Raw genomic sequence first — 27,349 nt, 5'->3', positions numbered from 1 at the left:
TGTTTCTTTAAAAGATCTGAGCTCAAGGAAGGGATTGGAGTAAATAAAAAGAGTTTTGTACTTTGAGTGTATTTCTCAGCTGCTGAAAAACAAATTAAACTCCATTAAAGAAAGCAGAACCAGCTCGTCCTCAGGAGAACTCTGAAGGGAGAGGTCATTTAGCAGTCCTTAGCTGCTAATGTGAACGCCAATGAGCGTCACCAATGAGATGACAACTCCCTTAAGGTATGTTACCTTGGCCGGGATGAAACTTACCCGCAACAAAGACGCACGAGCACATTATACTCCTCAGCAGCGCGTCAGATCAGAGTGGCACCAAAAAGTGTTTTTTTTTCTTAACTAGGTCGCACACAAGAGCTGAGATCCTGGGTCCTCTACGCCTCAGGTAAGCTAGCTGACAGTACCAGTTTGGTTTTGATCAGCCACATGTTCAGACAAGTTTAAAAATACATGCATGGACACTTGTGCGCTCTTGGCGCCGTGCGTAAAATGTTTGGGCGCATGTTTAACAAATCCGATTATAACAATTTCTCATCTTGATTTTGTGAGATAAGACCTGATATCAGTGTCGACTGAATCTATCAGCCAGCTTAATCTAACTCCACACAGGCTGTTTGACGTCTGTATGCTGGTATTACCTCACTGTTTTGCGTAAATTTGAACACTTCAGTAAAACTTCCTGTCACAAATGCAACTTTTTTGTCACAAATGCATCCTTGGCCATTAAACAAGAAAGTCAGCCGCTTGTTCGTAAAAGTTTCTGTTGATTGGCATTAATACTCTTCCTCATCTCGGTCGAACCAGTTCTATTACACTTTAATTGTCTTCACCTGCGTGGCTGCTCCACTGGAGTTTACCCCTCAGGAGTAGATCTTGGTTTTTTTTCACCAACAGTGAGAAGTTTATCGTTGCTTATTATGGAACGGACTGAAATGAACAGATATGTGTCTATATGACCGAAGAAGACATCAGTGATTCGATTTAGTGATTGATATCGAGTTATTTCTAATGCCAGGAAGTGCTGAAAAGAGGGTCAGAGGCAGTGATCAACGTAATCATGGGTACTAAGGGATGCAGCGATACCAATACCAGTGTTGGGTTCAATCTCCTAAAACCATGATGAACATGTGTGGACATTACATTTCCTACAGCGTTTTTTAAATATATTTTCTCCTATCAGAATTTTCTAAGTAGTTGTCCGGAATGACCATTGATTTTTTTAAAGTAATTTGCTTTAAATGTTGGGAGAATTTATCAAATTTTCATGGACACTTTAGAGAATAAGCTTTGACATTTTGGAGTGTTTTATGGAAATTTGGAGGATATGTTTCTATATTTTGGAGAGTTTTATTGGAATTTGGTAAAAACTTTTTTGTCAATCTAATATTAATCTATTGTATTTGCATTTGAATTTAAGAAATTTGTTTGGATGTTTTGGGGGAATTTATTTGGAAATCTCACATTTTTATGTAATTCTTTTAGTATACGTTTGCACTTTTTTAGAATCTGTTTTGAATTTTCTCTATGAATTCCAGTTGATTTTTCTTTTTTAAGGTATTTGCATGGATATTTAGGAAATTTAGTTGTAGATTTTTGGGAATTTGATAGGGGGTTGGAGTGTCCTTTGAAATTTTGAGCAATTTCCATGAAAATTTCAGACAATTCGTTTTGATGTTTGGGAGAATTTTCCATAAATTTCATGGTATGTTACGTAATGTAAGTTTATGTATATATGTATTTTGTAGAAATATTCAGATTTTTTTTCTTTAAAATTTAAGGGATTTTTTGTGGATTTTGAAAGGGAACATTTCCAAGGAATTCTGAACTTTTAGTGGAAATTTTGTTCATGCTTGGTCTTAAGTCCTTGTGGTCCATCATCAAAAAACAAGAATTGAGGCTGTTTTCGAATTGGCCTATTGCATATTCCTGCCAAATGCAGTATGCAGTATGTATTGCGCACTGCGTACTGCATTCAACAGTAGTATGCACTATGACTGCCAGCTGGGCATTATTGTGTCGTATGCTTGGCCCGGTTTAGCTGGTTTCTGGTATACAGAAGTACGTCATACCATGGTCAATATTAAACAACACTGCAGTGTTTTCCATCCATTTACATACAGAAAGAATCTGGGAAGCATTTTGATTTGTTTTTTCTGGATTTTTATAGCCGCTGTTTTTAGCTAAGCATGTATAGTGCAGTAAAAGGAGACACTTGACAGCACCGTTCCGGCCGTTACAAGCCCTAACGGCAAAACAAAAACAACAGTGACCCTATTACAACTTATTTCACTATAGTACATGTTAAAAAGGTAAAGATAAAAGGTAACAGCACTTTTTGTAACCATCAGTCGCTCCAGTGAAAGTTCCGCCACTCTTAGCTGTTATGAACTCTGAAACCAGCACTTTGCATTGTGGGTAACAGTAGGCAAAGCAGACTGGTCCGATGCATACTGTTAAATTTTCCCGAATCAGTACATCATCCAGGTATTTTTGGCATACTGCAACTTTCCCATTTGTTTGCATACTGCATACTACATTTTGGGCAAATCAGTACGCACTGCTAGTATAGTAGGCAAATTCGAAAACAGCCGATGACTCTACCTCCCCTCTCTCTCGGTGTGACTGACAACATTTCTCTCTTAAGATCCCCAACAACTGGCCAACAAACTGCCAAAACATCTGCTCAAACTGATCCAGTGCTGTACTTTCTGTAGAAACAGGACCTTTAGGAGGTTGCAAACATTTTTGGTGAAAACTAATTTCTATTCGAAAACAAGGCTGAGTTTAAAACTAATCAGGTAATTGATTAAGTAATCATGTTTTTCATTTATTTAAACACAATTAAGCATGATTGAAGTAAAATACCAACATCCAAATGAATCATATGTAATAATATTTGTAAATTTGGCTGATCTAAAGAAGCCAAACTAGTACCAAATATGAAGAGCTGTTTGTTAGCCTAAAGCCTAAATCTCCTTGCTGAGCAGAGCCAAATGATCCAGATCACTAAAAAGAGCTGTAATGCCCATCAGGACAAGATCTGAAAAAAAGAGGGGCAATGCCAAGTCCCCTTTTGGACACAGCTGGTGATGGGGCGAAAAATCAACACAAACTTAATATTTCTCACAAGAGCTTTTCCAAAGGACCAACAAAGCTTTTTTTGTAGACACTCATTTTAGCAGGGCTAGTAGTGATTTTCAGGCCCTTGGTGAAAAGGCCCTTTCCTGTTTCCCATTCAGCTAAAAGCAGTCCTAGTTAACGGTCACATTTTTAAAAATCATCTTGAGCATTGTGAGATGGTCAGCACACCCTGCCTTACTTTGTAGGTTTATTTTTCATGTGTTTCTGCTCTTTTGTTGGTATTCATCAGCAGTATGTTGTAGAAAGACGCATCACCAGCCTCTTAAAATGTTTGACTCAATAGTCCATCAACATTGCAGCTTAGCTGCTTGTGTGAATGCATAAGGTCGCATGAGACGCACAAGATGATATCAGCAGTAAGCAGCATCAGAAAATGTTAAAGCAATGACTTTAAGGCTTAATTTATAACATGAGACATCACTTCTTAAATGAGGCATGTGCTGGAGGGGCATACTAGTGGATGCCTCTCTTTTGTTCAAGAACGGTGATTATATATAGACAATAAAAAGAAAAAGAAAGATTAGTTTGACAAATATACTTGGGTGGCTCTAAATCTGATCAGGTCAGGCCTACCTGAGTTTAGTCCATGTGTGGGAAACACTGCGTCTCTTTTCTATTAATAAAGCCATCTGGGATAGCTGGGATTCAAAACACATGTTTTAATATTGAAAATAGTCTTAGGCTTGTAACGTACGCTTAGACATGTACCTCATATTCAACACTTAAGGCTCCTTAGTGAACCAGGCTCCATTCTTTGCATAACGTGAAGAGAGGCGATGCTTTTTGGACACAGCTGTAGAATCTGAAAAGTGTTCAGTATAAATCTGCTGCTTTGTTACTGAAGCTCATCTTTCTCTGTGAGCAGCAGAGCAGAGCAGATGGACCAGGTGTCGTACCGGTCACTGGTGGGCAGTGATGACATCACAGATGAGTCAGCGTCGCTGGTGGAGGACAGGTGGAGCTCTGATGAAGACGAGGTAAATAATAATTACAGTTCACTCTCATTTACATGAAGCTATCAAAGCTCTGAATATAACATGCACGGCTCTGTATGGAAATGTCTGAGTGCTCAGTGCTCACTCGAGAATTTGACTCATCACACCGTCTTTCACCTCACATCAGTCAAACAGGCCTATAAAATTGCTCATCATTTGCAGGAATATTTCTAAATATTCAAATATGCACAACTTCCCTACTTTGGATGTTTATGACAAAATGAATGTCCTGTATCTTTGCAAAAACTGAAACAAGTAAATCAGTAATAATCCCTTGTCCTCCATCAGATGTCTGACCCTCAGGGGCAGTGTCTCGCAGCTCCACAAACTCCCCTCCCAACCTACAAACAGAGGTTTGATGAATTCAAGAAGCTGTTTAAAGAACTGCCAGAGTCAGAGAGACTAATAGTGGGTGAGTTATAAGCTTGTATACTATTATTATGTGCTGATAAGCTTTGCTGTGACACAATTTAATATTTTTCCTCATACATTATTTCCATGGCTTTCTTGCTGTGGCTTGGTGTCCCAGCATGCTGTGTTCACTGCTTGCAATACGAATGAATGTGGATGAGCTAGCCACAAGCTAAAAGGCTGGCAGTGTCTCTTGAACAGCTTTTCTTCCTCATGTTATCAATGAACATGCTTTTAAGGAGAGTGATATACTATTTATTAAATAGATCAGGTCACACATTATGTAAAATACACTTTAGCAAAAATATGTGTCCTGGCCTGTCCACAATCCCCTAAAGAATCAGACCCCCCCACCCCCAAATGTGTGCTGAAACATGCCGTTCTCAGATTTTCCCCATTAAGCCACATCCATTTCCAGAGAGGGGCGTGGTCAGGGGTGGAGTCAGACAGCTAAGTAACAATTAAAGTCACAGACAAAGAAACAGCTCTTTCTGAGCAAGGCTGAAACAGAGAATTTTTTTTAGACATGCAAAAATCCAATACTGGAGAGTTTTTTTCAGCAAAAAACTTCACAGGCATGTTTTGGGGACCTCCAAGACCAATATAAACTTGTCTTAAAGGGGTAAAATATGTGACCTTTAATTGAAATGACAACTCAGTTCAAGACAACAGGTTACAAAGGGGTCTACACAACCAATCAAATCCAGATGAAGACATCCCAGACCACCTTCAGCCAGAGCTATCTGATTTGAGACCATTTTTGATATGCATTTAGGTGAATCTAGTGCTGTAGTACTCGAGAACCGTCTTGGTGTTGAGACCGGTCTCAAGACCACATTTTGAATGACTTGGTCTTACTGGGTCTCGGACTGGCTGGACTCTGGATTTTTCATCAAGACTGGTTGAGACCAGCACTGATCTGCTATTCTTCGACTTCATTAATGTGATAATAAGGAGAAGCACTTGCTAAAACAACAAATAGCTACACCTGAAAAAACTCAGACATCAGTCCATCTTATTTCTAGTCTTAAATACCTCTCAACACTTACTTTAGGCCTCACTCACATGATAAATCTAGATAAACATCTCATTTTCACATATTTAACATAATTCTGGACTTGTCAGTGGCTATTAAATACACACAAGGATTTTTTTTTTACAAGTTAGTTGAACAAGTTTTTTAAGATTTGAGATTTTTGCATGTTGTGCTTCGAAAGAGTTACAGACACCTTGTTTTTATCCGTCAAATTTATTAACAAGAAAACTAAAATTAAAGAGAGAATGCTCTTTCACTGTTCAACCTTGTCATGTATTTTTTAATTGATTTTTATGGTCTCTGTCTTGTCTCAGTCTTGACTCGGTCTCGACCCCTGAAAGTCTTGGTCTTGTCTTGGTCTCTGTGCACTCTGGTCTTGGGCAAGTCCTGGTCTCAGATAGTGTGGTCTTGAGTACAACACTATGTGCATCCACACAAAGCATTCAGACATAAAGCACAATTCCAAAAAAGTGGAGGCAAAATGTAAATAGAAACAGAATGAAATTATGTGCAAATCTCATAAACTCATATTTTCTCCACAATTAACATTACACAATATATCAGATGTTGAAACTGAGGCATTTTACCATTTTATGAAAAACATGAGCTCATTTTCAATATAATGACAGCAACACATCTCAAAATAGTAGGGATGGAGCAACAAAAGTGGGACTAATTAGAAAACAGCTGGAGGAGCATGTTGCAACTAATTAGGTTAATTTATAATAGTTCAGTAACATGACTGGGTTTAAAAGGAGCATTTTAGAGATGCACAGTCTCTCAGAAGAAAAGATGGGCAGAGGTTTACCAATCTGCGAAGATGGTGTATAAGAATAAGAATTTCAGAAAAATGTTCCATTTTGAATTTCCCACCATTTACAGCACGAAGTATCAAAAGATTCAGAGAATGTGGAGAAATCTTTGAGGGCAAAGGACGAGGCTAAAAGTCAGTACTGGATGCTCGTGATCTTTGGACTCTACAGCGGCACTGTGTTAAAGGCATGATTCTTCTTCTATGGGCTCAGGAATACTTCCAGACACCACTGCCTGATAATACAGTTCACTGTGTCATCTGCAAATGTAAATTAAAGCTGTATCACACAAAGAAGAAGCTGTATGTGAGCACAATCCAGAAACATCCCAATCATCCCTTGTCCAAAAGGCATTTAAAGTTGACTTAAGCGAATTGGAAAACTGTTCTGTGATCAGATGAATCAAAGCTTGAAATTCTTGTTGGAAACCAGGGACACTATGTTCTACAAACTTAGGAGGACAGGAACTATTCAGCTTGTTATCAGCGCACAGTTCAAGAGCCTGAATCTCTGGTGGTATGGGGTTGCATTAGTGCCTATGGCATGGGAAGCTTGCACATCTGGAAAGGCAATATCAATGCAGAAAGTATATAGAGGTTTTAGAGCAACATATGCTCTCATCCAGACATTTGTTTCAGGGAAGGCCTAACATTTTTCAGCAAGACGATGCTAAACCACACACTACATCCATCATGACAGTGTGGCTAGTGGAAGAGTTCAGGTGCTGAACTGGGCTGACTACAGTCCAGATCTTACACCAATCAAAAAACATTTGGTGCTGGGAAACATTCCTCCCCCAAACTCCAGAATCTGGTCTCCAAAATGTTCAAACATGAACAGGCTGTTAATAAAAGAGGGAATGTTACAATAGTAAAAATGGTCCTATCCTTGCTTTTTTGAGACAAGATGTATTGCTGCCATTAAATGCAAAATTAGCTAATATGTTATATTGTGAATAAAACATTGGTTTATAAGATTTGCAAATCAGTGCATTCTGTTTTAGCTACATTTACACAGTGTCCCACCTTTTTTTGAAAATGGAGTCATACTTACTGCTTGTCTTGAACTGCCTTGTCTCTACCTGATGTGCAGACAATCAGCCTTTTTGTCTATGTAGGTTCTCATTCATCCAGGCCATCATGGCTGTCCATGGTTTTGACCAAGATTTAAATAATCAGCCTTTTTCTAAACAACACGGTTTTATAACAACCAGAATCAATATATCTCATCAAAGTAGGATAACAGGATAATTTTCTGGTATCTAGAACACAAAATAAAAGGCTGAACATTGTGGCAGACCAAACAATAAAAAAGGAGAATCTCAACATCTGTGTTTTGCTGAGCGGTACTGTAGTGTGACAGAAGCAAACTCATTTGTAATTATGATTTTCTGCTCCATATTTGTCTTCAGACTACCCCTGTGCACTCCAGCGGGACATCCTCCTTCAGGGACGCCTCTACCTCTCAGAAAACTGGCTCTGTTTCTATAGCAACGTGTTCCGGGGTACCAAGGTAATAACGTACAGAAACAGGAGGGAGAACAGTCAATATGAGCACTCATGTTACTGCAGATAAATAATGTCAGTTAATAATTTATGTAGTGTTTCATTCTTAGTTAAAATGAAACATTTTGATAGGGATGGGTGCAATGCATTTACACTGCAATTAATCCAAATAGAGAGCAGAACTGGAAAAAAAGATCCTGAGATTTAAAAAAAAACAATGATGTGTTCTGAGTTCAGTTTTTCTATTTCAAATAAACACAATAAAAATGATATTTTGATCTAAAAAATAACAATAAACATCCCAGGCAATAAAAAAATATGTCAATTCCATGCAAACAAAGGTTAGAAATTCAGGTTTGCAATCTTGTGCACCAATTTCAGAGAGAATCAGACATGATGCATGAGTGGAGCCTCAGTAGACCATTATGCTGCTGTGAGCATTCACACCTCTTTTCCCAAGTAGGACTCATTATGTCATCACACAATAACTCTTGAGACTAAATGCTGATGTAATGTATGGAAGCCCTAAGTATCCATGCATGTTTTTATTTACCTTGTTTTGTTTTACAGTAGTTTTCACAGATTTACTTTTTTTTTGTATCCAAAGAATCACAAAAGCAAAAACCACACATATCAATAGGCTCAACTTACCCGTTGACCCCATCTACTGAAATTCATATTTATTTTTGCACTGGCAAGGCTCTGTTTCTCCACACCAGCACTTCAGTTTTCACTGTTCTCAGTACTCAGAGTGCAAAAGCCCTCAGCTTCAGCTGGTTTTTGATCCTACACTCTCTATCATTAAAAAAGTTTTACTCCTAAACATAATCACTGACGTCACTTCTCTCAACCAATCCAAATCAAGACAATATCTGCCTGGTCACCAATGATTTAAGAGGAGAAACTAACCAGGCTTGCCTTTCTCAAGGGAACTATTTCCAGGTTTAGAGTTGCTGCTAATGCCAGAACAGCACCCTGTTACATCTTCTTTCTTGGTGATATGTCCTTAAATAAAGGAAATATAAATGATAAAGAGCTATTTAAATCAGATTTGGTCACTACTGAGGGAGGCTGTGGTTGTGGACGTTACTGGTAGGGAAAAACGTGAATAGAGTGGACACAGACAGCTCATTAAGTGGGTACACACTTGAGGATAATCAGGGCGATTTTGGATCAGAATCCCCTTTCAAAACAAACACACTATATGGACAAAAATATCTGGCCACCTGACCATTACCCCAACAGGGACTGTGATGACACTGTATTCAAATACATGTACTTTAACATGGAGTTGCCCCCCCCCCCTTTTGCGGCTCCACTCTTCTTGGAAGGCTTTCCACAAGATTTTGGAGTGTTTCTGAGGGAATTTGTGCCCATTCAGTCTGTCGGTCATTTATGAAATCAGGCACTGTAGTTGGATGAGAAGGCCTGGCTCACAATCCCCGTTCCAGTTCATCCCAAAAGTGATCAATGGGGTTGAGGTCAGGGCTCCACGCGGAGTGGCACTCCAGGGACAAGCCGCTGTCGGACTGGAGCATGGGCAGTGGAACAGCTCTGATAGACTAGAGAGGGAGCGATGTGCTCTGCTGTATGATTCGCAGCATGGTCGCTGTATGTGGAAATTGGAGGTTAGTGTGCACTGTGCTGTGTCGTTCATGTCATTGCATGCTGCACCCTATTGGAACAAAACTGCTATTATTTGTCATCACATGGGTCCCTCACAGTTTCAAAATTGGTTGAGATTTTGAAAATCTTTTATTGTGTCCCAGGCTTTAGTGTGGGCATATCATAGTCCAGCCTATCTCAGTGATGAGATAATTGTTTGGCTTTATAAATCGCAATTGTATTATCCTGTTATCATGAAGAAACAAGCTTTGTCATCTTGAGATAAAGAAAGTCAAAATCCTACCGTAAAAACCACGATTACTAACCATCATAGGAGCATGGAGTAAATTAGATAAGTGGATGTATATCTGCTTCTGGCTTCCACTGTAATGGTATCGTCTATTTTACTATTTAAACCTTTCCCCTTTTTAATCCTAGATTATCCTGACACTGAAGGACATAGTTACTATGACCAGAGAGAAAACAGCTCGGCTTATTCCCAACGCCATCCAGGTCTGCACAAGCACAGACAAGGTTTGTAGTTTTACAAGGAAGCAGATGATGCTTAACATATTATTAAACCTACTAATTTCAGTTCATCTCTTTATATCTGAACCTTCAGTTTTTTTTCACATCCTTCTCGGCAAGAGAGAAAAGTTACCTCGGAGTTTTCCGCATGTGGCAGAACACACTGTTGGACAAGGTGAGGCCCTGTTTCTTTCCCCTGCTGTTTTCTTATTAAAGTCCCCAACTACAGGGACGTATCAGGATAATCTTCATGCTGCGTTTGTATGCATGTTCAACAATAGAGTCATACCTTAGTGACATGTGTCGAAGGAAAAAACATGTCCACAAGACACACATTTCCCTGTATCACAAATACCTATCATTAGCAGTCGTCATAACTTTACTGCTGCGACTGAAGTGGCTGTGTGACTTTACCCTGTCCCGCAGCACTTATCTAATCGGTCTAGAGTACACATCATACTGGCCCGGCCACAGACCGTCTTCCTCTGAGGTTATCAGAGTCTGTTTCTGCTGGTGCATGTAGGGTAAAGATCTGAACTGGGCGGATCAGCAGGTTTTTGCGTAGGAGTCTGACAGACTCAATCTTTTGTTTATTGTACCACATACTGAGGAGAGAATAATTTACATACATGTTTGTCCGCCTTATTTATTTAGTAAATGTGAGTCTTTCAGTGGTCAATTTCTTTACATGTCAGTGGCAGACTCAGGATGTTTGAGAGGCAGGGGCAAAAATAATAAAAAAGGGCACCCACTGTGTGCAGTGAGGCATCATGATTTAAAAAGCAGTCATTTATATTTTCAATCATAGTGACACTGTTAGAAATCCTGGTTAAGAATTCATGTTTTTATCATGATTATACCTACTGTAAAAAAACGAATGAGCAGTTCCGAACCATTTCTTTCTCAAAGATATGCAAGGGAGGACGTCCATGACAATGCACCTTATGGAGCTTATAGCACTTCATTGCATTCTCTTCTTTAAGAAATACAGTTTTATCAACTGAGAAGAAGCCCTGCCCACTGGAGACAACCCTGGAGGGCACTTTAGCACTTTTTGTCCACTGGAAGGGCACTTACTGTAGTTAAAGTTCGTCTTTTTAATGCAGGGCTCATCAACTACATCTGCGCATGGGTCAGCTTTGCTCTTAAAAAGCGAAAAAAAGAGCACCCTCCCAATACTAAACTATGGTCGTGGTCTTCCTTAGCGCTGAAAAGACCATGAGTCGAAATGCGTCCGTGTGACATTTCTGAGCGCACATAAGAGGGCACTTTGTCAGAGGACACTTATGAGGTAATTTGTCAAATTTTGTCCACTGTAAGGACACCTAAGAGGGCACTTTGTATAATTTCCTGTATTTTTAGGGCTCTTTTGTGGTACTTTTTTCTTTCTTGAGGGCACTTTGTAAAATTTTGTCTATTTAGAAGGCACTTAAGATCCACTTTGTTCAAATGGAGGTCACCAAACCGGGCACTTAGACAATTTTGCTCACTGTGAAAGTCCCAAGAGATCTTTATCATGATGATCTGCCATAGGGGCATGCAAGAGGACACTTTTGCTGTGATTTTTTAATGAGCCCCCATTTGTGACCACCAGTGTTATGCTCATTTTGATGGATTATTGAATGGAAAAAGTTATGAGATTGAAATTTTGAGATAGAAGCTGAGATTAAAAGTTGAAAAGTCATAATGTAGAGAGACAGTCAAATTATGAGTGACAAAGTGAAGATTATGAGAGGAAGTCCGAATTTTTGGGATAAAAGGTTTGTTAAAAAATAAATAAAATGAAGAGATGAAACAAATAGTTTTGAGATAAAAACTAAGTTATGAAATAAAAAGTTTATATGAGTTTTAAGGTCATAAGTATGGTCAAAATTATGAGTTTAAACGTTTAAACTGTCTAAACTCATTATGACATTACACATCAGTTGGACTTTCATTGCATATTTCGACGCTCCATATCATGATTTTGGCTTTTTGAATATAATAATTAGATCTATTATTTCCGGCGTGTTGTCTCGTGATTATGACCTTGATGTTTTTTCATCAATGCTAAGCTTTCACGTGGAAATGAGCTTCCATAGGTGCTAGACTCTTCTTATAGACAGGCATTATGGCAGCCTACCCACGGGGAGTGTGAGTCTGCTGGGATCTGGAGCACAAACACCTGAATAAAAACATCACCGTTTAAAGTTCATTGACCCCTGCAGGTGTGGCCACGAGGGCTCATTTACATTTTGCCTCTAACCGCTCAGAGCGCACTTGACGCTCCGCTCTGGTCTGGGCTCAAACTCTTAACGGAATCACGTCAAAGAAAACGACTTTCCCCTTCGGGTGAACCGGACTTTCGACGGTCAGAGCGAGCTTTTATTTAGGCTACCTTTATCGCGGTGGAAATCTGGGCGGCGCGTCTTTACGCAACCGCTGATCTCAGATCCAGGACTTCCTGAATGTGAGCGCGCGGTGCGTCCAGGTTACAGATCACTGTTGGACGGTCAGTCAAAGCTCACAGCTGCGGGGAAATGTCCGCTGACAAGTAAGTGAAGTCTGTGCGAGTGAAACTTGAGCTCTCTCTCGGTATTAGATACGATCAACAACATATGTTGCGCCATACGTCTTAAATGTCTTATTTGACTTTTGTAAGTTAACAGTCCTGGGATGATTTGAAAAGTTTCTGTCATTTTTATGTTGAAAAGGATCAAGTTGCTCGTGTAACTTCCTTTTATGAAAAAAAACGACTCATACTTGTGTGCACCTGCCTACAATGTGTTATTTTTTCTTAAGAAGTAATCCTACCTAAGATAACATTGTTTTTGGTGAAATTTCAGAGCTGAAATGTTCAAAGTTTAAAGCTCCTGTTAGGGATTTTTGACTAGTCATAAAGAGGCTCATATTAAGTGATTCCTCTTTATGACCTAAAAAAGAAAAAGAGACCATCAGTGACCTTTTTTTTCCCTGTAATTTATGTCACTTGTGCTCCTGCAGGGTAGGTGTCAAACAAGATGATTTAAAAGCACACTGAAGAAGCAGAATCGTTCCACTGCAAATGCTTAATACACCCATTTTAGAAGTGCTGGAACATCCCTAAAATTCAACCCACTATCTCTCAAATAAGTATAATGGGAGAATATTACCAACCAGATTTTTTAAAATTTTCTAAAAATGTTGCAAATAATTTAGATTTATACTTTAATGTGCAAAACGCTAAATTTTATGAGATAGTTTTATGTTCATTCCTTTCTTTTAAAGAAAAGCCTCGAAGGTGATCGTGCAAAAGTAACTTTTTTGAGGGGGTAGGACCGAGGTTTTGGCTTAATATTTATTTTTCAGGCTCTTTTTCTTAATGGACTTGTTGAGTAGACAGCATAGAAATATCATCTGCATCCTTAACAGTTGATATATTTACAGAACTATGGTATTAGAATTAGAGTAGATTTGTGGTATGGTAGTGGGAAATTGTTTCTTGTTTTTTCATGAAATGAGTGGTTTAACAGGAGGATAAAGGAGAAAATTTACAAAAGCTGATCCCCCTTAAAGGTCTGATCCTAAAATCACCCTTTGAAAACAGAACATAAATGTTCTGGACAAGATCAGTAAAGGGGGCTCAAAGTCACTGGAGCTGTGAGGGTTAAAAGATTAATATCGCACTAACCTAGAGAGACAATAATGCTTGTGGGTTGTTTGTCAACCATAGAGATAAGGCTGAATTACTGTGTGTTGTCTACATGTCTCCAGGTTACCAGCAGGTACTCTCTGTTCACATGATTGTTTCTATCTACAAACCCTGAGACCTTAGAAGACAAGAAATCTGCAGGACATGTTTCTGAAAAGATCCTCCTATTTATGGCTCAATCCACTGATCAACCTCCTCTTTGTTCTCTTTTTGTGTTTCAGCCTCTGACCAGTTTGGAGTTGTGGCAGATGGTCAAACAGCATTATGGCTATGATCTGGGTCTGAGCCATGAAGAGATGGAGAGTTTACAGATATCAGCAGAATCAAGCATGCAGACCAGGTAGGCACATTTCTCCCCTCCTCGTTTCACACGATCACAGGTTGCTGTAATGTGAAACCGCCGTTTCTGTTTGTCTGCAGCCTGACTGTGAGGCCTGGTGGTGATGATAGTCTCGGAAAGCTGGAGCGGACCCCCTCCATGCGCCTCCCTGGGGTGGATCACGGGCCTCTAGAGACTTCAACGCCTCAAGGGGAGGACTTGCCCTCTCTGTTTGGCTTACAGACCAGCGCGGTATTATATAAAAAGATTGTTTTCTTTGTTGTTTGGGCTATGAAAGTCTTATCTCCTCTTTATTAGAGTTATTGTTGAGTTTTTATGCCTTTATTTAGAAGATAAGAAATTGGATAATGTTTGAAATGAGTAGAGAGAGTGGGGAACAACATGGAGGAAAGGAGCCAACCAGGCTGTCTGCTTTGATGACAGCAAACTCTGTACATGGGGCGCATGGTTATAACTAAATCTTTTTGTGTCACCCTCCAGCAGGATGACTCCCGCAGCACCCCATCTCAGCGACGCAGCCCCGCTCCTTCGCTGGACCGTCTGGCCCCAGAGCGGTCTTCCAAACACTCCTCACTTTCGCTCGACCTCAACGCCAATGAGAATGGCGTGTCTGAGCAAAGTGGCTCAGAGAGCATTGAAGATGGTAGGTGAATTCGAAAGCTTAGATTTTTCTTTATTGTTTAATCGTCTTATGAATATCATCCTCTTTTATCAGTGGAGGAGCGTGTGGGTTTGCCTCAGGTGCAGGGCCGACTTTATTTAAACAAAGTCTTCCACATCAGCGCCACCAAGATGTTTGAGCTGCTCTTCACTGACTCCAGCTTCATGCGTAGGTTCATGAACATCAGGAAAATAACCAGTAAGTATTAAATCTGTTTGACTAGAGATAGATTTGATTTTAATATGGCTGCTGTGCATCCTCTGTGTTGGATCAGCTTGCAGCCTGTGCACATTCTCATTGAATTAGGCAACATAGATGCAAGATGCACTAGTGCATCTAAAGATATTAGAATATCACAAAAGTCCCTTTTTTCTCATAATTCAAAGAGTCATGTCATAAGCATGTCACCTGGGCTAAGGAGAAAAAGAGCTAGACCGTTAGTCAGTGGTGTAAAGTCCTGTTTCAAGATGAAAGTAAATGTTGGATGTGATTTGGAAATCAAGGTCCCAGAGTCTGGAGAAAGATCTGAGAGGCACACAATCCAAAGTACTTGAAGTCCAGTGTTTTCAGTTTCCACAGTCAGTGATGTTTCAGGGTGCCATGTCATCTGCTGCTGTTGGTCCACAAGAGATTTTAGAGCACTTCATGCTTCTCGCTGCTGGGAGCTTTAAGTCAAGTTACGAATTTTTATTTAAATATTTTTAATTTTCTTTCAAATGCATGTAATTTTTAGGCTCCAACAGTGAGATCAGTCCCTTTATCGCAGCCAGCCACTAGAGGGTGATTGAAATATTTTGGTCGAACATTTGTCTGGCAGTCATGTTGTCTGTCACTGGGTTTGATGCTGATATGCTCTGTAGTGGTAAGTGAAAAAACCTACTGAGGTAAAGTGCACTCCCAAAATGCCTGTAGCAGAAAGAATGGACGAATAAAAATGTGTTTAACATGCATTATATTTGCTAATAATAGCTGAAAAGTGGGTTTCAGAAAAATGTATGATTGAATTGTTTCAATCTAATTTTTTTGGAGATGTTTTAATAGCTGTAGGGAATGTTTTTTTTCCTCTGCATGTTTTGATTTTATATGACACTATAATGGAAAACTACACAATGATGTATTTGCGAGGACAGCTATTTTCAGCAGCTGTGGTAACTATAGTTACCAATGCACTCCGCTGGAAGTCACAAGTTAACATGGTCACTAATTAGAGCAAAACACCAGGAATGTAACATTCTTGCACAGAGGAAAAGACCAGAGAAAAAGAGTGCGGAAAATTCAGATGGTGTGTCCTCCTTGTTATGTTAGTTTTAAGGGTAGATTCATCATTTTATGCACTGTTGCCATGTGCATAGTTTACATCCCACACATTTAGTACTTGTATACAGCCTGAGCTCTCTAGGGTGCGCTCTAGAGGTACCTTCTAGTAACACAATTTGTATACAGGCAAGAAAATTTACCAGGATGTTTGTGACACAGTTGGATGTATAATACAAGTTGAAAAGCCAGTATATCTATGGATTTAAAGTTCCTGTGAGAGTTTTAACAAGGTTATGAATCTGACATAGTAAGTCAGAGAAAACTTAACTTGCTGTTGCAAAATGAAAGTTTTTCAGTGGAGCTTTAAATAAATAAAGTCCATTTAAAGCCATTCCTGGAACCTTTTTTAAACCTTTTTCTAACTTCTAAAAGCTTTATGACCCAAATTCATGTTCTCTTCTCTGTTCCCAGACACTACCTTTACTGCTTGGCAAAAAGATCCTTCAGGCAACATGAAAAGGAATCTGAACTACACAATTACCATCAGCAACCCGCTGATTGGAAAGTTCTCCACTGCGACAGAGAACCAGGTGTGTTTACATCCGTGTACATGCTGTTTGCACGCCTGAATGGCTGGATAAACACGTTTTTTGTGTGATTAAGAACTCCCTGCTTATTTGTACTTCAATTACCTTTCAGACGCTGTACAAAGAATCCAGGGACGGTCATTACTACCTTGTGGACTCGGAGGTGTACACTCATGACGTCCCCTATCACGATTACTTCTACACTCAGAATCGCTACTACATCATACGAACCTCTAAGCGGAAGTGCCGACTCAGGTGAGGCATTGTTATACCAGTGCATCTGCTGATATTTAACATTGCATAACTTGCTGTTTAAATTTCTCTCATCTGTTAGGGTCTACACTGATGTTAAATACAAGAAGCAACCATGGGGTCTGGTCAAGTCCTTCATCACCAAAAACTCCTGGAGTGGCATCGAGGATAATTTCAGACAGCTGGGTTAGTAGATAGCCTCCTTCACACACTGCAGAGGCAGAAAAGAGCACTTCCCTGTCTCCATTCCTTCGCCCGTGGTTTATTTTTATCCCCCATCTGATATGAATGGTTTCCTCCAACACACATCAGGCTTTTGCAGCAGTGAATCATGTTACAGCTGTGTTTACAAGGAAGGGGACGAGGAATATAATGAGCAGAGCTGCCCTTTAAGTGCACACAGTTTGAGAAGAAAAGGTTATCACCTTTCAAAAATGTAATTACCAACATTGTATTGACCCTGTACAGGGATGTTGGGCAGCGACTAATTTTAAATTTAAATCAACACAAATTTTAAGTCAGACGGGTCTACCAATCTAAAGGTAAGAAAATGTCCAGAATTATTTAGTACAATTAATATTACATGACTTAAAACAATGCCTGAAATGTTAACTATATTAAATTGTTTTGCTGAGTGTGGCTAAAGGTAGCATTGCTTGCACTGAAAGGGCTAAGCCATCCTTGCAGGTTAACTTCCACATGCCTGTCCTGCTTGCATATTGCTCTGGTCAAGTGGTCATAAACCAGTTTTACCTTTCACAGCCTTCATGCAACCTTGTATCCATGTTCTAGATCAAAATACTTCAAGACAGTCTGGCTATAAGCCATGGCTGTCATATGGTCTCTCTCGTGGAGAGAGGGAGCATATGACAGATGTAAGACGCCATCTCTGTCAGAACAGAAGTGTCTTAGTTTGTTGGTAGAGCTACTTTCCAGTTTTGGATTTTTGTAAAAATTCAACTTTATTCTTAAACAAAGTCTAGCAGTTACATCCATGAGATAACCACATGCAAAAATTACAGACTAACCTGCAATCCCACATACAGCAGCTGGGCCTCGATCCGCCAGCGAATCGTACTACAGAGCAAATCGCTCGCTCTCTAATCTATTAGAGCTGTCCCACTGCCAACGCTCCAGGCCGGCCACTGCCAAAACGCATCAATTCTCGTTGTTCAGAAAGCTCCAATTAGAAAGTCACAAGCGTAGAATGTCCGGTTCTTTTAAAATACAACACAATGCACGGACTCCCAATCATAAATCATCACTATATCGACATTATGTCTCAAAATCATCACTATATCGACATTATGTCTCATCCTGCACTGAGAGAAAAGGGTCACCGGGAGGTCAGTGGGTAACAAAGCTACATCGCCACTGACGAGGAGCCAAAGAATTGTACACAAAACCACAGATCCTTTAAGCAGACAATAAACTTTTAACTTGGTAGTGTACCCACCCAATGGCGGAAGCGATAATATCATGGACTCATACTGGAATGGATGATAAATTTACCCCAGGAGGTAACATAGTCTGCTGTTGACATACTATTCTTGCGTGAACTTGCATTTTTTCCATGATCTCTGCCCGCTGATCACCGCCGCAGCACAGTGCTCTAGACCTGCTTCACTAGACGCTTCATTGTGTGGAGCAGTCGTCGTTTGTGGAAATTGTGGGTTACATTCATTCATTAAAAAAGAAAAACAGAAAAAAGGTCAGAGGCCTAATGCGGGGCTAAATCATGTGTAGACCAGTTTTAGAAGAAGAAACATGAATGGTGGCTCACTTTAGCTAAGGCTAACATTGCTACGCTAGCTATGCCCATTTCATCCTTCAAGCTTCAGAGTAGAAGTGAAAGAAGGGAGAAGATCATTATTAATTACTCGTAATTCTGGTGCCGCCTAGAAAGAGTACAAACATTTAATCATTTAGTCAACTAATTGCACACATCCCTGCTTCTTACAGAAGCTGAACTGATGGAGGAGGAAGCCGAGATGAACCAGGGAGGTGGAGACTCTGGGAAGATGAGTGGGCTTCGGAGGAGGAGGCGGACCTACAGCCGGACTCTGCCAGAGCATATGAAGCCCAACAAACAGTATGGACAGGATCCTGAGCAGCACAGAGATGGAAACATGGGTACATGACATTGCCTACTCTCTATAATGATTTTACGTTAATCCTGCACTTTACTTTTTTAAAAGCATTTATATTTTTGGTTCATCAGAAACTGAGATATATTATATGAACGTCTTGCAGTATTTGAAGTATCGCAGAATTGCTCTGACTATGTGATGTTATTGTAGTGGTGGGTCATGTATCGTATCATGGGCTATCCTGTATAGAGGTGATTTGACCTCGTCAGTTTATAAAATCAAACTCAAACCAGTCTTGGGGACTAGAAAAGTAGATCGTATGTAGGACCCACCAAATTGTCAAGGTCTGCATGGTTCTTTCAAAATGCAACACAATGCATGAACTCTTGATCATAAATCATCACTATATCAGCATTACATCTCATCCTGCAGCAAGAGCAAGGGGTCACCGGGAGGTCAATGGGTCATAGAGCTACAACGGCACCATTGATGTGGAGAAGTTAACCTTTGAGGACATTTAGCCAATGAATTTTACATAAAACCACAGATCCATTAAGCAAATATTAACCTTTTAAATTCCTAATGTACTCACCCTATTGCGGAAGAAATAATATCATGAATAATAATAATATTACCAGAATAATACCGGAAAGGATGATAAATTAACCCTAAAAGGTAATATTTGAGTGTTGACTTAGTATTCCTGCGTGAACTCGCAGATCTCTGCCTGCTGATCAGGGCTGCTTCTGCTGATCTTTAACCAGAATAAAATGTTACAATCTAAAGCAAAATGTAAAAAGCTGTCTGTTTTCTTCTACAACTTATCCATGTGTTCTGCATTTATCTTTCAGGCCCCATGGAAATTCGAGGCCCAAACAGGTGGAGCACCACAACAATAGTCGCTGGTATGAGCGTTGTGTAAGTGTCTGGAAAAAAATGCATAAAAATACTGTTAAAAAGGATAATCTTCATGAAATTGCTCATAATAATGACTGCCTTGATTATAGAAAAAAGTACGTTAAAGGATTTGTGGAAATATCTGGTGTTGGGATGCTCTCATGTGAACTGTCTCTTTCAGATTGTTGATCCTGACGATGATGAACCTGGGTCTGTTCTTCAAGTTGTGGGCGATGGAGGACGTAGCCCACCGTATGTTCCTAACCACAAAGCATCGACTGAGGGAGAGGAGTGAAGCCAGGTAAGAAAACTTCCTCCTGTGCAAAATGCACATTTGTTGGCCCTTTTTGAAATCTGCTTTCAACTGTTACTTTTGCTGCAATAATCACAGAGAAAGCAGAAGTCTTGGTGTGGGTGGAGAGGGGGAAGGGGTTGGTTTTCTAGTCTTTTTTATGTCTGTCATTTAAGCTGCCCACATAAAAAGTGCTCAGGAGAAGTCTTGTTCGAATGAGTCACAATGTTGAAACTGCCTGTTTGTCAGCCTCAGTAAATGGGGTTATGTAAGTGACACAGTCTTACATCAGTGCTCCTCCACTCTTAGTCCTCGTCTTACATCAGTCTTACTTTGTCTCTGTGTTTTTCTGCCTTTATTATAAACCCTTAAATGTAAGAATGAAATATTTTCCTGTTCTGTGACAGCTTGGCCCCTGAATATGGTCCCAGACAGGGACCAGGATATAGGAGCATAGAGGACATGCAGCTGCTGAAAACTGTTCTTCAGGACTCCATCAACCTTTTAGAGCAGGTAGGATGGCCTATTCAAAACTGTGATAAAAGCCTTAATTGAACTGAGCTGTATGTTGCAAATCATCATGGACTGTGCACATATTAAGTGAATGTGTTTGTGGTTGCAATATAAAGCTTTCACCCTCTGATTTAGCCAAATTAATTAAAACATATCAGGCAAAAAAGCATTCAGGGCAAATGCATCTCTGAATAGTTTCACAATCAGGCTATTTAGGGGAGAAGTTCAGTCATTTGGTGCTGTGTTTTCCAACAACAGTTGATCCTTAGCTCTCTCAAAGTGAAGCAGAGACCACTGAACCTTCACTGCTGGTGGGGAGCCAGAAGGCTTTCTGCATTTCTAAATTGGGCACTTAAGCCCAAGAGGATTTAAAGACTTAGACTGCAGTACACTTGGTTGTTTTTGTCCGAAAAGAAACTAATTTAAAAATAGCATCTTAAGTGTATTACATGAAAGAAATAAGGGTAAAAATATTGGCATTATGCATATGATATAATGTCAGCGGGCCCTGATTTACTAATATCGTTTCCTTAAACTGTCCTAAAAAGTCATTAAGGCTGGCTACAATTCCCAAATCTTAACCTATTTCAAAAATGGAGGCGATCCCAGATAAATTGACAGCTTCAAAGGATTTTTAACTGTAGAATTCTCTGAATGCACAAACACTACACTACTTGTTCTCAACTGGTTAGGTATCAGGACCCACATTTTACATTCATTTAATGAAAAATTTTTCGGTTTGGACCCTAAATAGAACAGAACTAACCTGACACACCAGATCGACTGTCTCAAATATCCATTGCATGAATACATTTCACATTCATCTGGGAAAGCTCCCATAAAAAGCATTTGGGAAGGGCAGAACTTTTTTAAAAAAGTGGTGATTGGAGGAATGTTCGGTCCGTCACATTCATGACAGGCCAATCAGAGTGACAAAAAAAATGATGTTTTAATGCACTTTTCTTGAGCTGAAAGGTTACTGCTGCCACAGATTGCCAATAGTGGAGTGCTTTAACTATATCCGAACTAATCACTGCACTGGAGGTAGCTACTGCAAACGACTTTGAGTACATCAAACTCCATCCATAGTTACTGCCTCATTCTCCTTAGATGACACTGATTGGCTCGAACAGTGCTTGATTTGGCACAAACATTGTAGAGTGGAGCTTTTCAAGATGGATTTGACTGATGACAGAGATGGAGTCTGGCAAATCCATCTGCTTTGCAACAAAACATGATTGAACAAAGAGACAAGACAAACAAATTTAAGCTGCTCATCATTACAGAGAGATGTGCATCCATACATTTTATTTGACTTCATTACCCCAAGATAGCATGGAGATTTGGTAACTTAAGGAATTTTCTCATTGAAAAACCTGGCGTTGTTATCGGGGAAAATGGACATAAATATGTTTAAACCTTGAAAAAGGACCAAAAATGACTTTTAAAAACCTAAAATAATGTATGGATATTCTGTATATCCACGGGGCTTTGGTACATCATAGACTTTTTCCACATTTTTTCCTGGCACACATTTGTGAGTCATGACTAACTGGAAAGAGCTTGGCGGCCCACTTTTGGGTCTCGACCTACCCACTGTGAGACTTAACATTTGTAGCAATGATTTCACAGGGGAGAAGCCAGAGACACTAGATCTAACAGAAACTTGCATGTTCAAAAAATGACTCCAGAGGAGTAACAAATATGCAGGACAATAGACGTCATTGGCTGGCTGTCCTTGCATGTGGTATATTTTGCAGCAAAAAACAAAAATCAAAGAAAGAAATAAAGAAGGTGTAGTTATGTTTATGCTTGCTGCCATGGGCTGTAAAAGTACATAACATCCGGTTGGTGACACTTCTTAGTCCACTTGCTATTGGCTATTGCTGGTATTCCATCACAGCTGGCCCAATCTAGCCCTGTAGATATTAAACATGTTTGATATCTAAAACTTGAGATCAAGAAAGCTCCAACTCAAAGAAGAGCAGTGAAATAATTGTACTGATGACATACATTTGGTTTATTTGGGATTATTTGGTCAAAAATTAATTGCAGCAAGGGGTTGTAACCAGAGGTCCAACTTACAACAAAAATCGTCATATGCAGACGATCTGCTTCTTTATTTGTCAAACCCATCAGAAGATGTACCACACCTGTTAGATCTACTAACAGATCTTGAAATGTTTGTAATGTTACTTAAACGCAAAACATTATTTCTGTTATTTCTGGGTACAGGGAGCCTATATGTCATGACCTTCATTTTATTAGCATGTTTTGTATATGTAAAAAAAAAATAATAATTACAGCAAGCCTTGAATCCAGCCACGCTTCCCTGCTTTGGGGGGACAAATTCAACCCTTTATACTTAATTTGATGAATGCCCTTGTAGACTGGAAGCTCATGAATGTTTTCCCTAATCAGCTGATGAAAATGCCCAATTTTTGTCCATGTAAGTGCATGAAATTGCAGGGTCATTTACACAGAAGTCTAAGAGAGAAGTAGAGATGTTGAAAGAGGTGCCAAAGTGAAATGTTCAGGTGTTTGCACTCTGGACTATAAGTTGGAAATAATAAGTAATTTTCTAAATTGGATGTAATTCTTATGCAAATGAAACCCAAACCAGCTGATTTAATGACATGAGATATAGTAGCAAAGATACATCAGGTTATATCATTAATTAAGACAGAGCTGTCATCAGATGAATTTTCAAATTTACTGATTTACAAAAAAACTGAAAAAATAGTAAAACACATTAATATTTCTTGATTAATATATCAAATTATAGTTATTTGCTTGCATTCCTGAACAGAAAAATTCGTTTTAGTGGTTGAATGTTATGCTTCATTAATTTCTGACTTCTCAGAGAAGCCCAGTGAGCCGGCTCAAATTTGGGTGAATTCAGTTTGAAATCCCTCATTCCTGTTCAAAATGGTAAAACGTGGAGAGCTCACTGAAAATGAAAGAGTCCGCATTAAAGCATTCCATGATGCTGGATGGTCGTTGAGATAAATATGACAGCTGGTCTAATAAATTTGTTAAGCACTGTATTTCATGCTGTAATTGTGAAAGAATGCACACCAGATGAAGTAAAAAAAAATAATGAAATCTGGAATGTATAACTGATAAAATCTAAATCTAAATTTAAAAAACAGAATGCAATGATTTTCAAATCTCATAAACCTGTATTTTATTCATACATGAACATAAACAACGGATCATATATTGAAAGTGAGACATTTTATTATTTATTCAAAATAATAGCTCATTTTGAATTTGATGGCAGCAACAAATCTCAAAAAAACAGGGTTATTTATACCATTGTGTAGAATCTCCTCCTCTTTAAACAAGTCTTGAAATATCTTGGAATAGATGAGACTGGTTGCTGGAGTTTTGGGGGAGGGATGTTGTCCCATCCTGGTCTGATGCAGGATTTAAGCTGCTCAACAGTCCTGGGTCTTTGCTGGATTTTTTTTTGTTTTATGATGGTCCAAATGTTTGTTGTTGATGAAACGTCTGGGCTGTAGCATCTGCACTCCTCTACCTCAAAGCCATGCAGTTGTGATGGATGCAGTATGTGGTTTAGCATTGTCTTGCTGAAATATGCAAGGCCTTTTCTGAAAGAGATATTGTCTGGATGAGAGCATATGTTGCTCTAAAACCTCTATATACTTTTTAGCATTGATATTGCCTTTTTAGATGTGTATGCTGTCCTTGCCATAGGCACTAATGCAACCCCATGCCATCAGAGATGCAGGCTTTAGAGCAGTGTGCTGATAAGCTGGATGGCTGTCTCCTCTTTAGTTTGCAGGACATGGCATCCATTCTTTCCAAAAAGAATTTAAAATTTTGGTTCATCTGACCACAGAACAGTTTTTCATTTTGCCTCAGTCAGTCCAACTTTCATCTGTGGATGGCACAAAGAATTGATTCTGAAAATGTTCCTGAGCCCATGCAGTGACTTCCTGTACAGCATGATGCCTTTTTTTAGTGCAGTGCTGCCTGAGGGCCTGAAGATCACAAGCAAACCACCCCACCTTTACAGGAATTGTGGTTGTAAAAGCGTAAACTGCTAAATGATGAAACATCTCTCAAATACATTTAAATACCCATGTGTCACAGTGGTTATAATTGTTTTGGAGTTGAGCGTTACACATTTGTTCATATTAATATTCCTTAAGACCAACTAGTATCTTGATTGAAATACAAGTTGACCATGCTTAAATCTCGTACTGATTTTAATTGCATAAAATGTTCAATTGATAAAAGCATTGTAGAATATCCTTTAGAACTACATGTTGTGTCTTTCTTAACTCAGCATATTTGAGTGCTGATGTGTGTGAAATTAGATTTATCCTTGAAAACTTAAAGTGCTCTCTAGTGTTGGAGATCTACACTAATTTATCATTATATCAGGATAACAACGCTGATTTTTGTTGACATTATCAATTTTTGTCTTGATGTCCAGAAATTTATGTTTAGCTGACTTTAAAAAATGTTTGATGTTCACTCCTTCTGCCTTTCACATTTATTACATAAACCTTTATAAACCTAAAGCAGGTGTTTGTGCTGAGTCAGTTTCTCTTCTCCTCACAGCTCCGCAGCTCTCTGCTGGTGTTGCAGCAGAACTTCGCTTTGCCCAATCGCACAACAGCCCCACAGTGACGCTTCACACCTGGCGACCAAAGAGTGCCCCCATCTCCCCAGCTGAGCAGTGAAGCGTCTCGAAGGAAATCTCTGGTATCCAGTGAAGTTGCTACGTAGATATCTCACGACGCCTGACATGCCAACAGTTGCTGGGTGTTACACATCCCAATGCCTTTGGCGGGCGTCAGGTGTGAGGATGTTTTTAAAGCTGTGGACTGAGTGCTGCTGGCTCAGAGCAAAAGGGGTCGCAGATTTAGATTTTTGCTGGGTGCTATCATTAGCTCCCTTAACTCTTTTTTTTTCACTTTTTTAAATATCTACATTTGATTTCAGAAAACTCTCTCCTGAGGTACCTCTCTATATTCAGATGAGCCTCTTGCCTCACCAAATAAGCTGCTGTAAATAATTTTATTTTGTTTTAGTTAAGGGAAATGAATCACTGTTATTTAAAAGGACTATTTTCTGTACTTAAATGTTTGCACATTTTAATTTTTTGCACAAGTGCCTCATAGGTAAAGCTAGGTTTTTAGATATCTTTATGGATTTTATTATTACCAATAAATAAGAATCTGTAACACAAGTTGGAAATTTTGTCCTCATTTTTCCAATGATAAATCATATTTTTCTTGTATAGATAAACTGCTGGAGTGGTTTCAGCATTCAATGTTTGTTCAACTGAGATGCCCTGTCTGACCGGGATTCAAACCAGAAATCTTCTTACTGTGAGATGACTATACCAACCACTTTATTATCGTACAACTCAGCCCAAACATTAGTTAGGAGTTGTGCTCATCGCCTTTACAATTTATTAAAGGGGTTTTAAGTGTTTTCTAAGCTCTATTTCTTTAAAAGCTCCTGTAAGGAACTTTTGGTGCCCTCTTTAAACTAAACGGTAAGCTTTATGTGCTATCCTGTATAAGTAGGTAGTTTATTTTAACACAAAAAAGCTCTTCATGATGTCTTTTAAGAACCAAATGTATCACTCACTGTGAATCTTTGTTTGAAAAATGTAAACAAATGTTTCTTTAATGTGGCGTTGATCACTTTGTCTAACACATACCCCACTACAGCAGTTACAAACCTTCAAATCTACTGTGTAGAAATAATATCACTTTGTAGGTCACAGAAGATAATATTTATTGATCCACAGGGCGGAAATTCTGGTGTTGTAGCAGCACAACAAATGAAAAAGATGGTAAAATACATAGAATTTGAAAAAGCAACATATATAAAAACTAAATACAAAAGGGCAGGAGGTATATAAAATGAATGGCCTTTGCAGCCACTAGCAATTTAAGTGGCATGGTACACTTTAAATACAGGGCAGTGGTATGGCATTAACATGGGGTAGAGCAAAAGTGGTCGATAAGAATGGAATGTTATATGTGCCATTTAAAGGAGCAAGATGTATAGATAATACAAAGATATACAGATAAACAGGACAGTTTGGTATTCTAGTTTGAATATTATTATCACATGGACATAGATAATAGAGAAAGCATGTGTGAATTAAAAGTTAAGGTGCAAAATATAATATAAAGAATAGAATAGTTACCTCCTCCAAAGAGGTTATGTGATCGGCAGGGTTAGTTTGTTTGTTAGCAACATAACTCAACAAGTTATGGATGGATTTTGATGAAATGTCAGAAATGGCATAAGGAAGAACTGATTAGATTTTGGGAGTGATCCAGATAACCGTCTGGATACAGGCATGTTTTAAAATTCAAAGAATTTTTTCACTATTGGGAGATAGGGCTAATGGCGAAGGTCTGCGCTCTCTGAGTGCTTTTCTAGTTTTGTTTTGTTATTGTATTTAAAAACATCAAAACTTTTTTTGCAGCATCCCCATACAGCTGCCTTATTTTGGCAAAAATAGTTTGATATGGAAATATATTAAAAGATGGATTTAGTAAATAAAAAAACACCTATCACCAACAGACATAGCCAGTTATGTGCAATAAGAAGTGAATGGTAAAAATGCAATGGCAGAAAATATATATAATACAACAAAATATAATATACGCAGCATTTATGGCATAATGAGTATTGACAGTAAGTATTTTTTGATTATAAGATAAGGTATCAGTTTTAATGACAGTAATAACAGCAATAA

At 39.0% G+C, this 27,349-nt stretch overlaps 1 protein-coding gene across 3 annotated transcripts; it reads left to right on the top strand.

The window, feature by feature from the left end:
• The first annotated feature begins 117 nt into the window (after positions 1 to 117).
• On the top strand, positions 118 to 25,816 carry gramd1c (GRAM domain containing 1c). Of its 3 annotated transcripts, none has more exons than XM_041814050.1 (19): positions 118 to 225; positions 344 to 385; positions 4,007 to 4,118; positions 4,425 to 4,548; positions 7,807 to 7,907; positions 9,944 to 10,039; positions 10,128 to 10,208; positions 13,925 to 14,043; positions 14,124 to 14,274; positions 14,527 to 14,686; positions 14,759 to 14,902; positions 16,433 to 16,551; positions 16,661 to 16,803; positions 16,883 to 16,986; positions 18,763 to 18,933; positions 19,742 to 19,808; positions 19,969 to 20,088; positions 20,487 to 20,592; positions 25,186 to 25,816. In XM_041814050.1, the coding sequence occupies exons 1-19, from the start codon at positions 191 to 193 to the stop codon at positions 25,252 to 25,254; spliced, it is 2,064 nt and encodes a 687-aa protein (XP_041669984.1). In that variant the 5' UTR covers positions 118 to 190; the 3' UTR covers positions 25,255 to 25,816. The 3 variants fall into 3 exon arrangements, with proteins under 3 accessions (XP_041669984.1, XP_041669983.1, XP_041669985.1); XM_041814049.1 differs by having other exon boundaries at positions 14,524 to 14,686; XM_041814051.1 differs by lacking the exons at positions 118 to 225; positions 344 to 385 and adding an exon at positions 853 to 1,061 and having other exon boundaries at positions 14,524 to 14,686.
• Positions 25,817 to 27,349: the final 1,533 nt, after the last annotated feature.

This window comes from Cheilinus undulatus, linkage group 19 (genome assembly GCF_018320785.1).
Source record: "Cheilinus undulatus linkage group 19, ASM1832078v1, whole genome shotgun sequence".
NCBI lineage: Eukaryota > Metazoa > Chordata > Actinopteri > Labriformes > Labridae > Cheilinus > Cheilinus undulatus.
The sequence above is the reverse complement of the archived record's forward strand: the minus strand, read 5'-3'. Positions and strand labels throughout refer to the sequence as shown.

Coding starts and splice junctions, on each gene's coding strand:
- gramd1c (XM_041814049.1), top strand. CDS start 191: ATGAGCGTCACCAATGAGATGACAACTCCCTTAAG. Junction 226..343: donor GAGATGACAACTCCCTTAAG/GTATGTTACCTT, acceptor TTTCTTAACTAG/GTCGCACACAAGAGCTGAGA. Junction 14,903..16,432: donor GAACATCAGGAAAATAACCA/GTAAGTATTAAA, acceptor CTCTGTTCCCAG/ACACTACCTTTACTGCTTGG.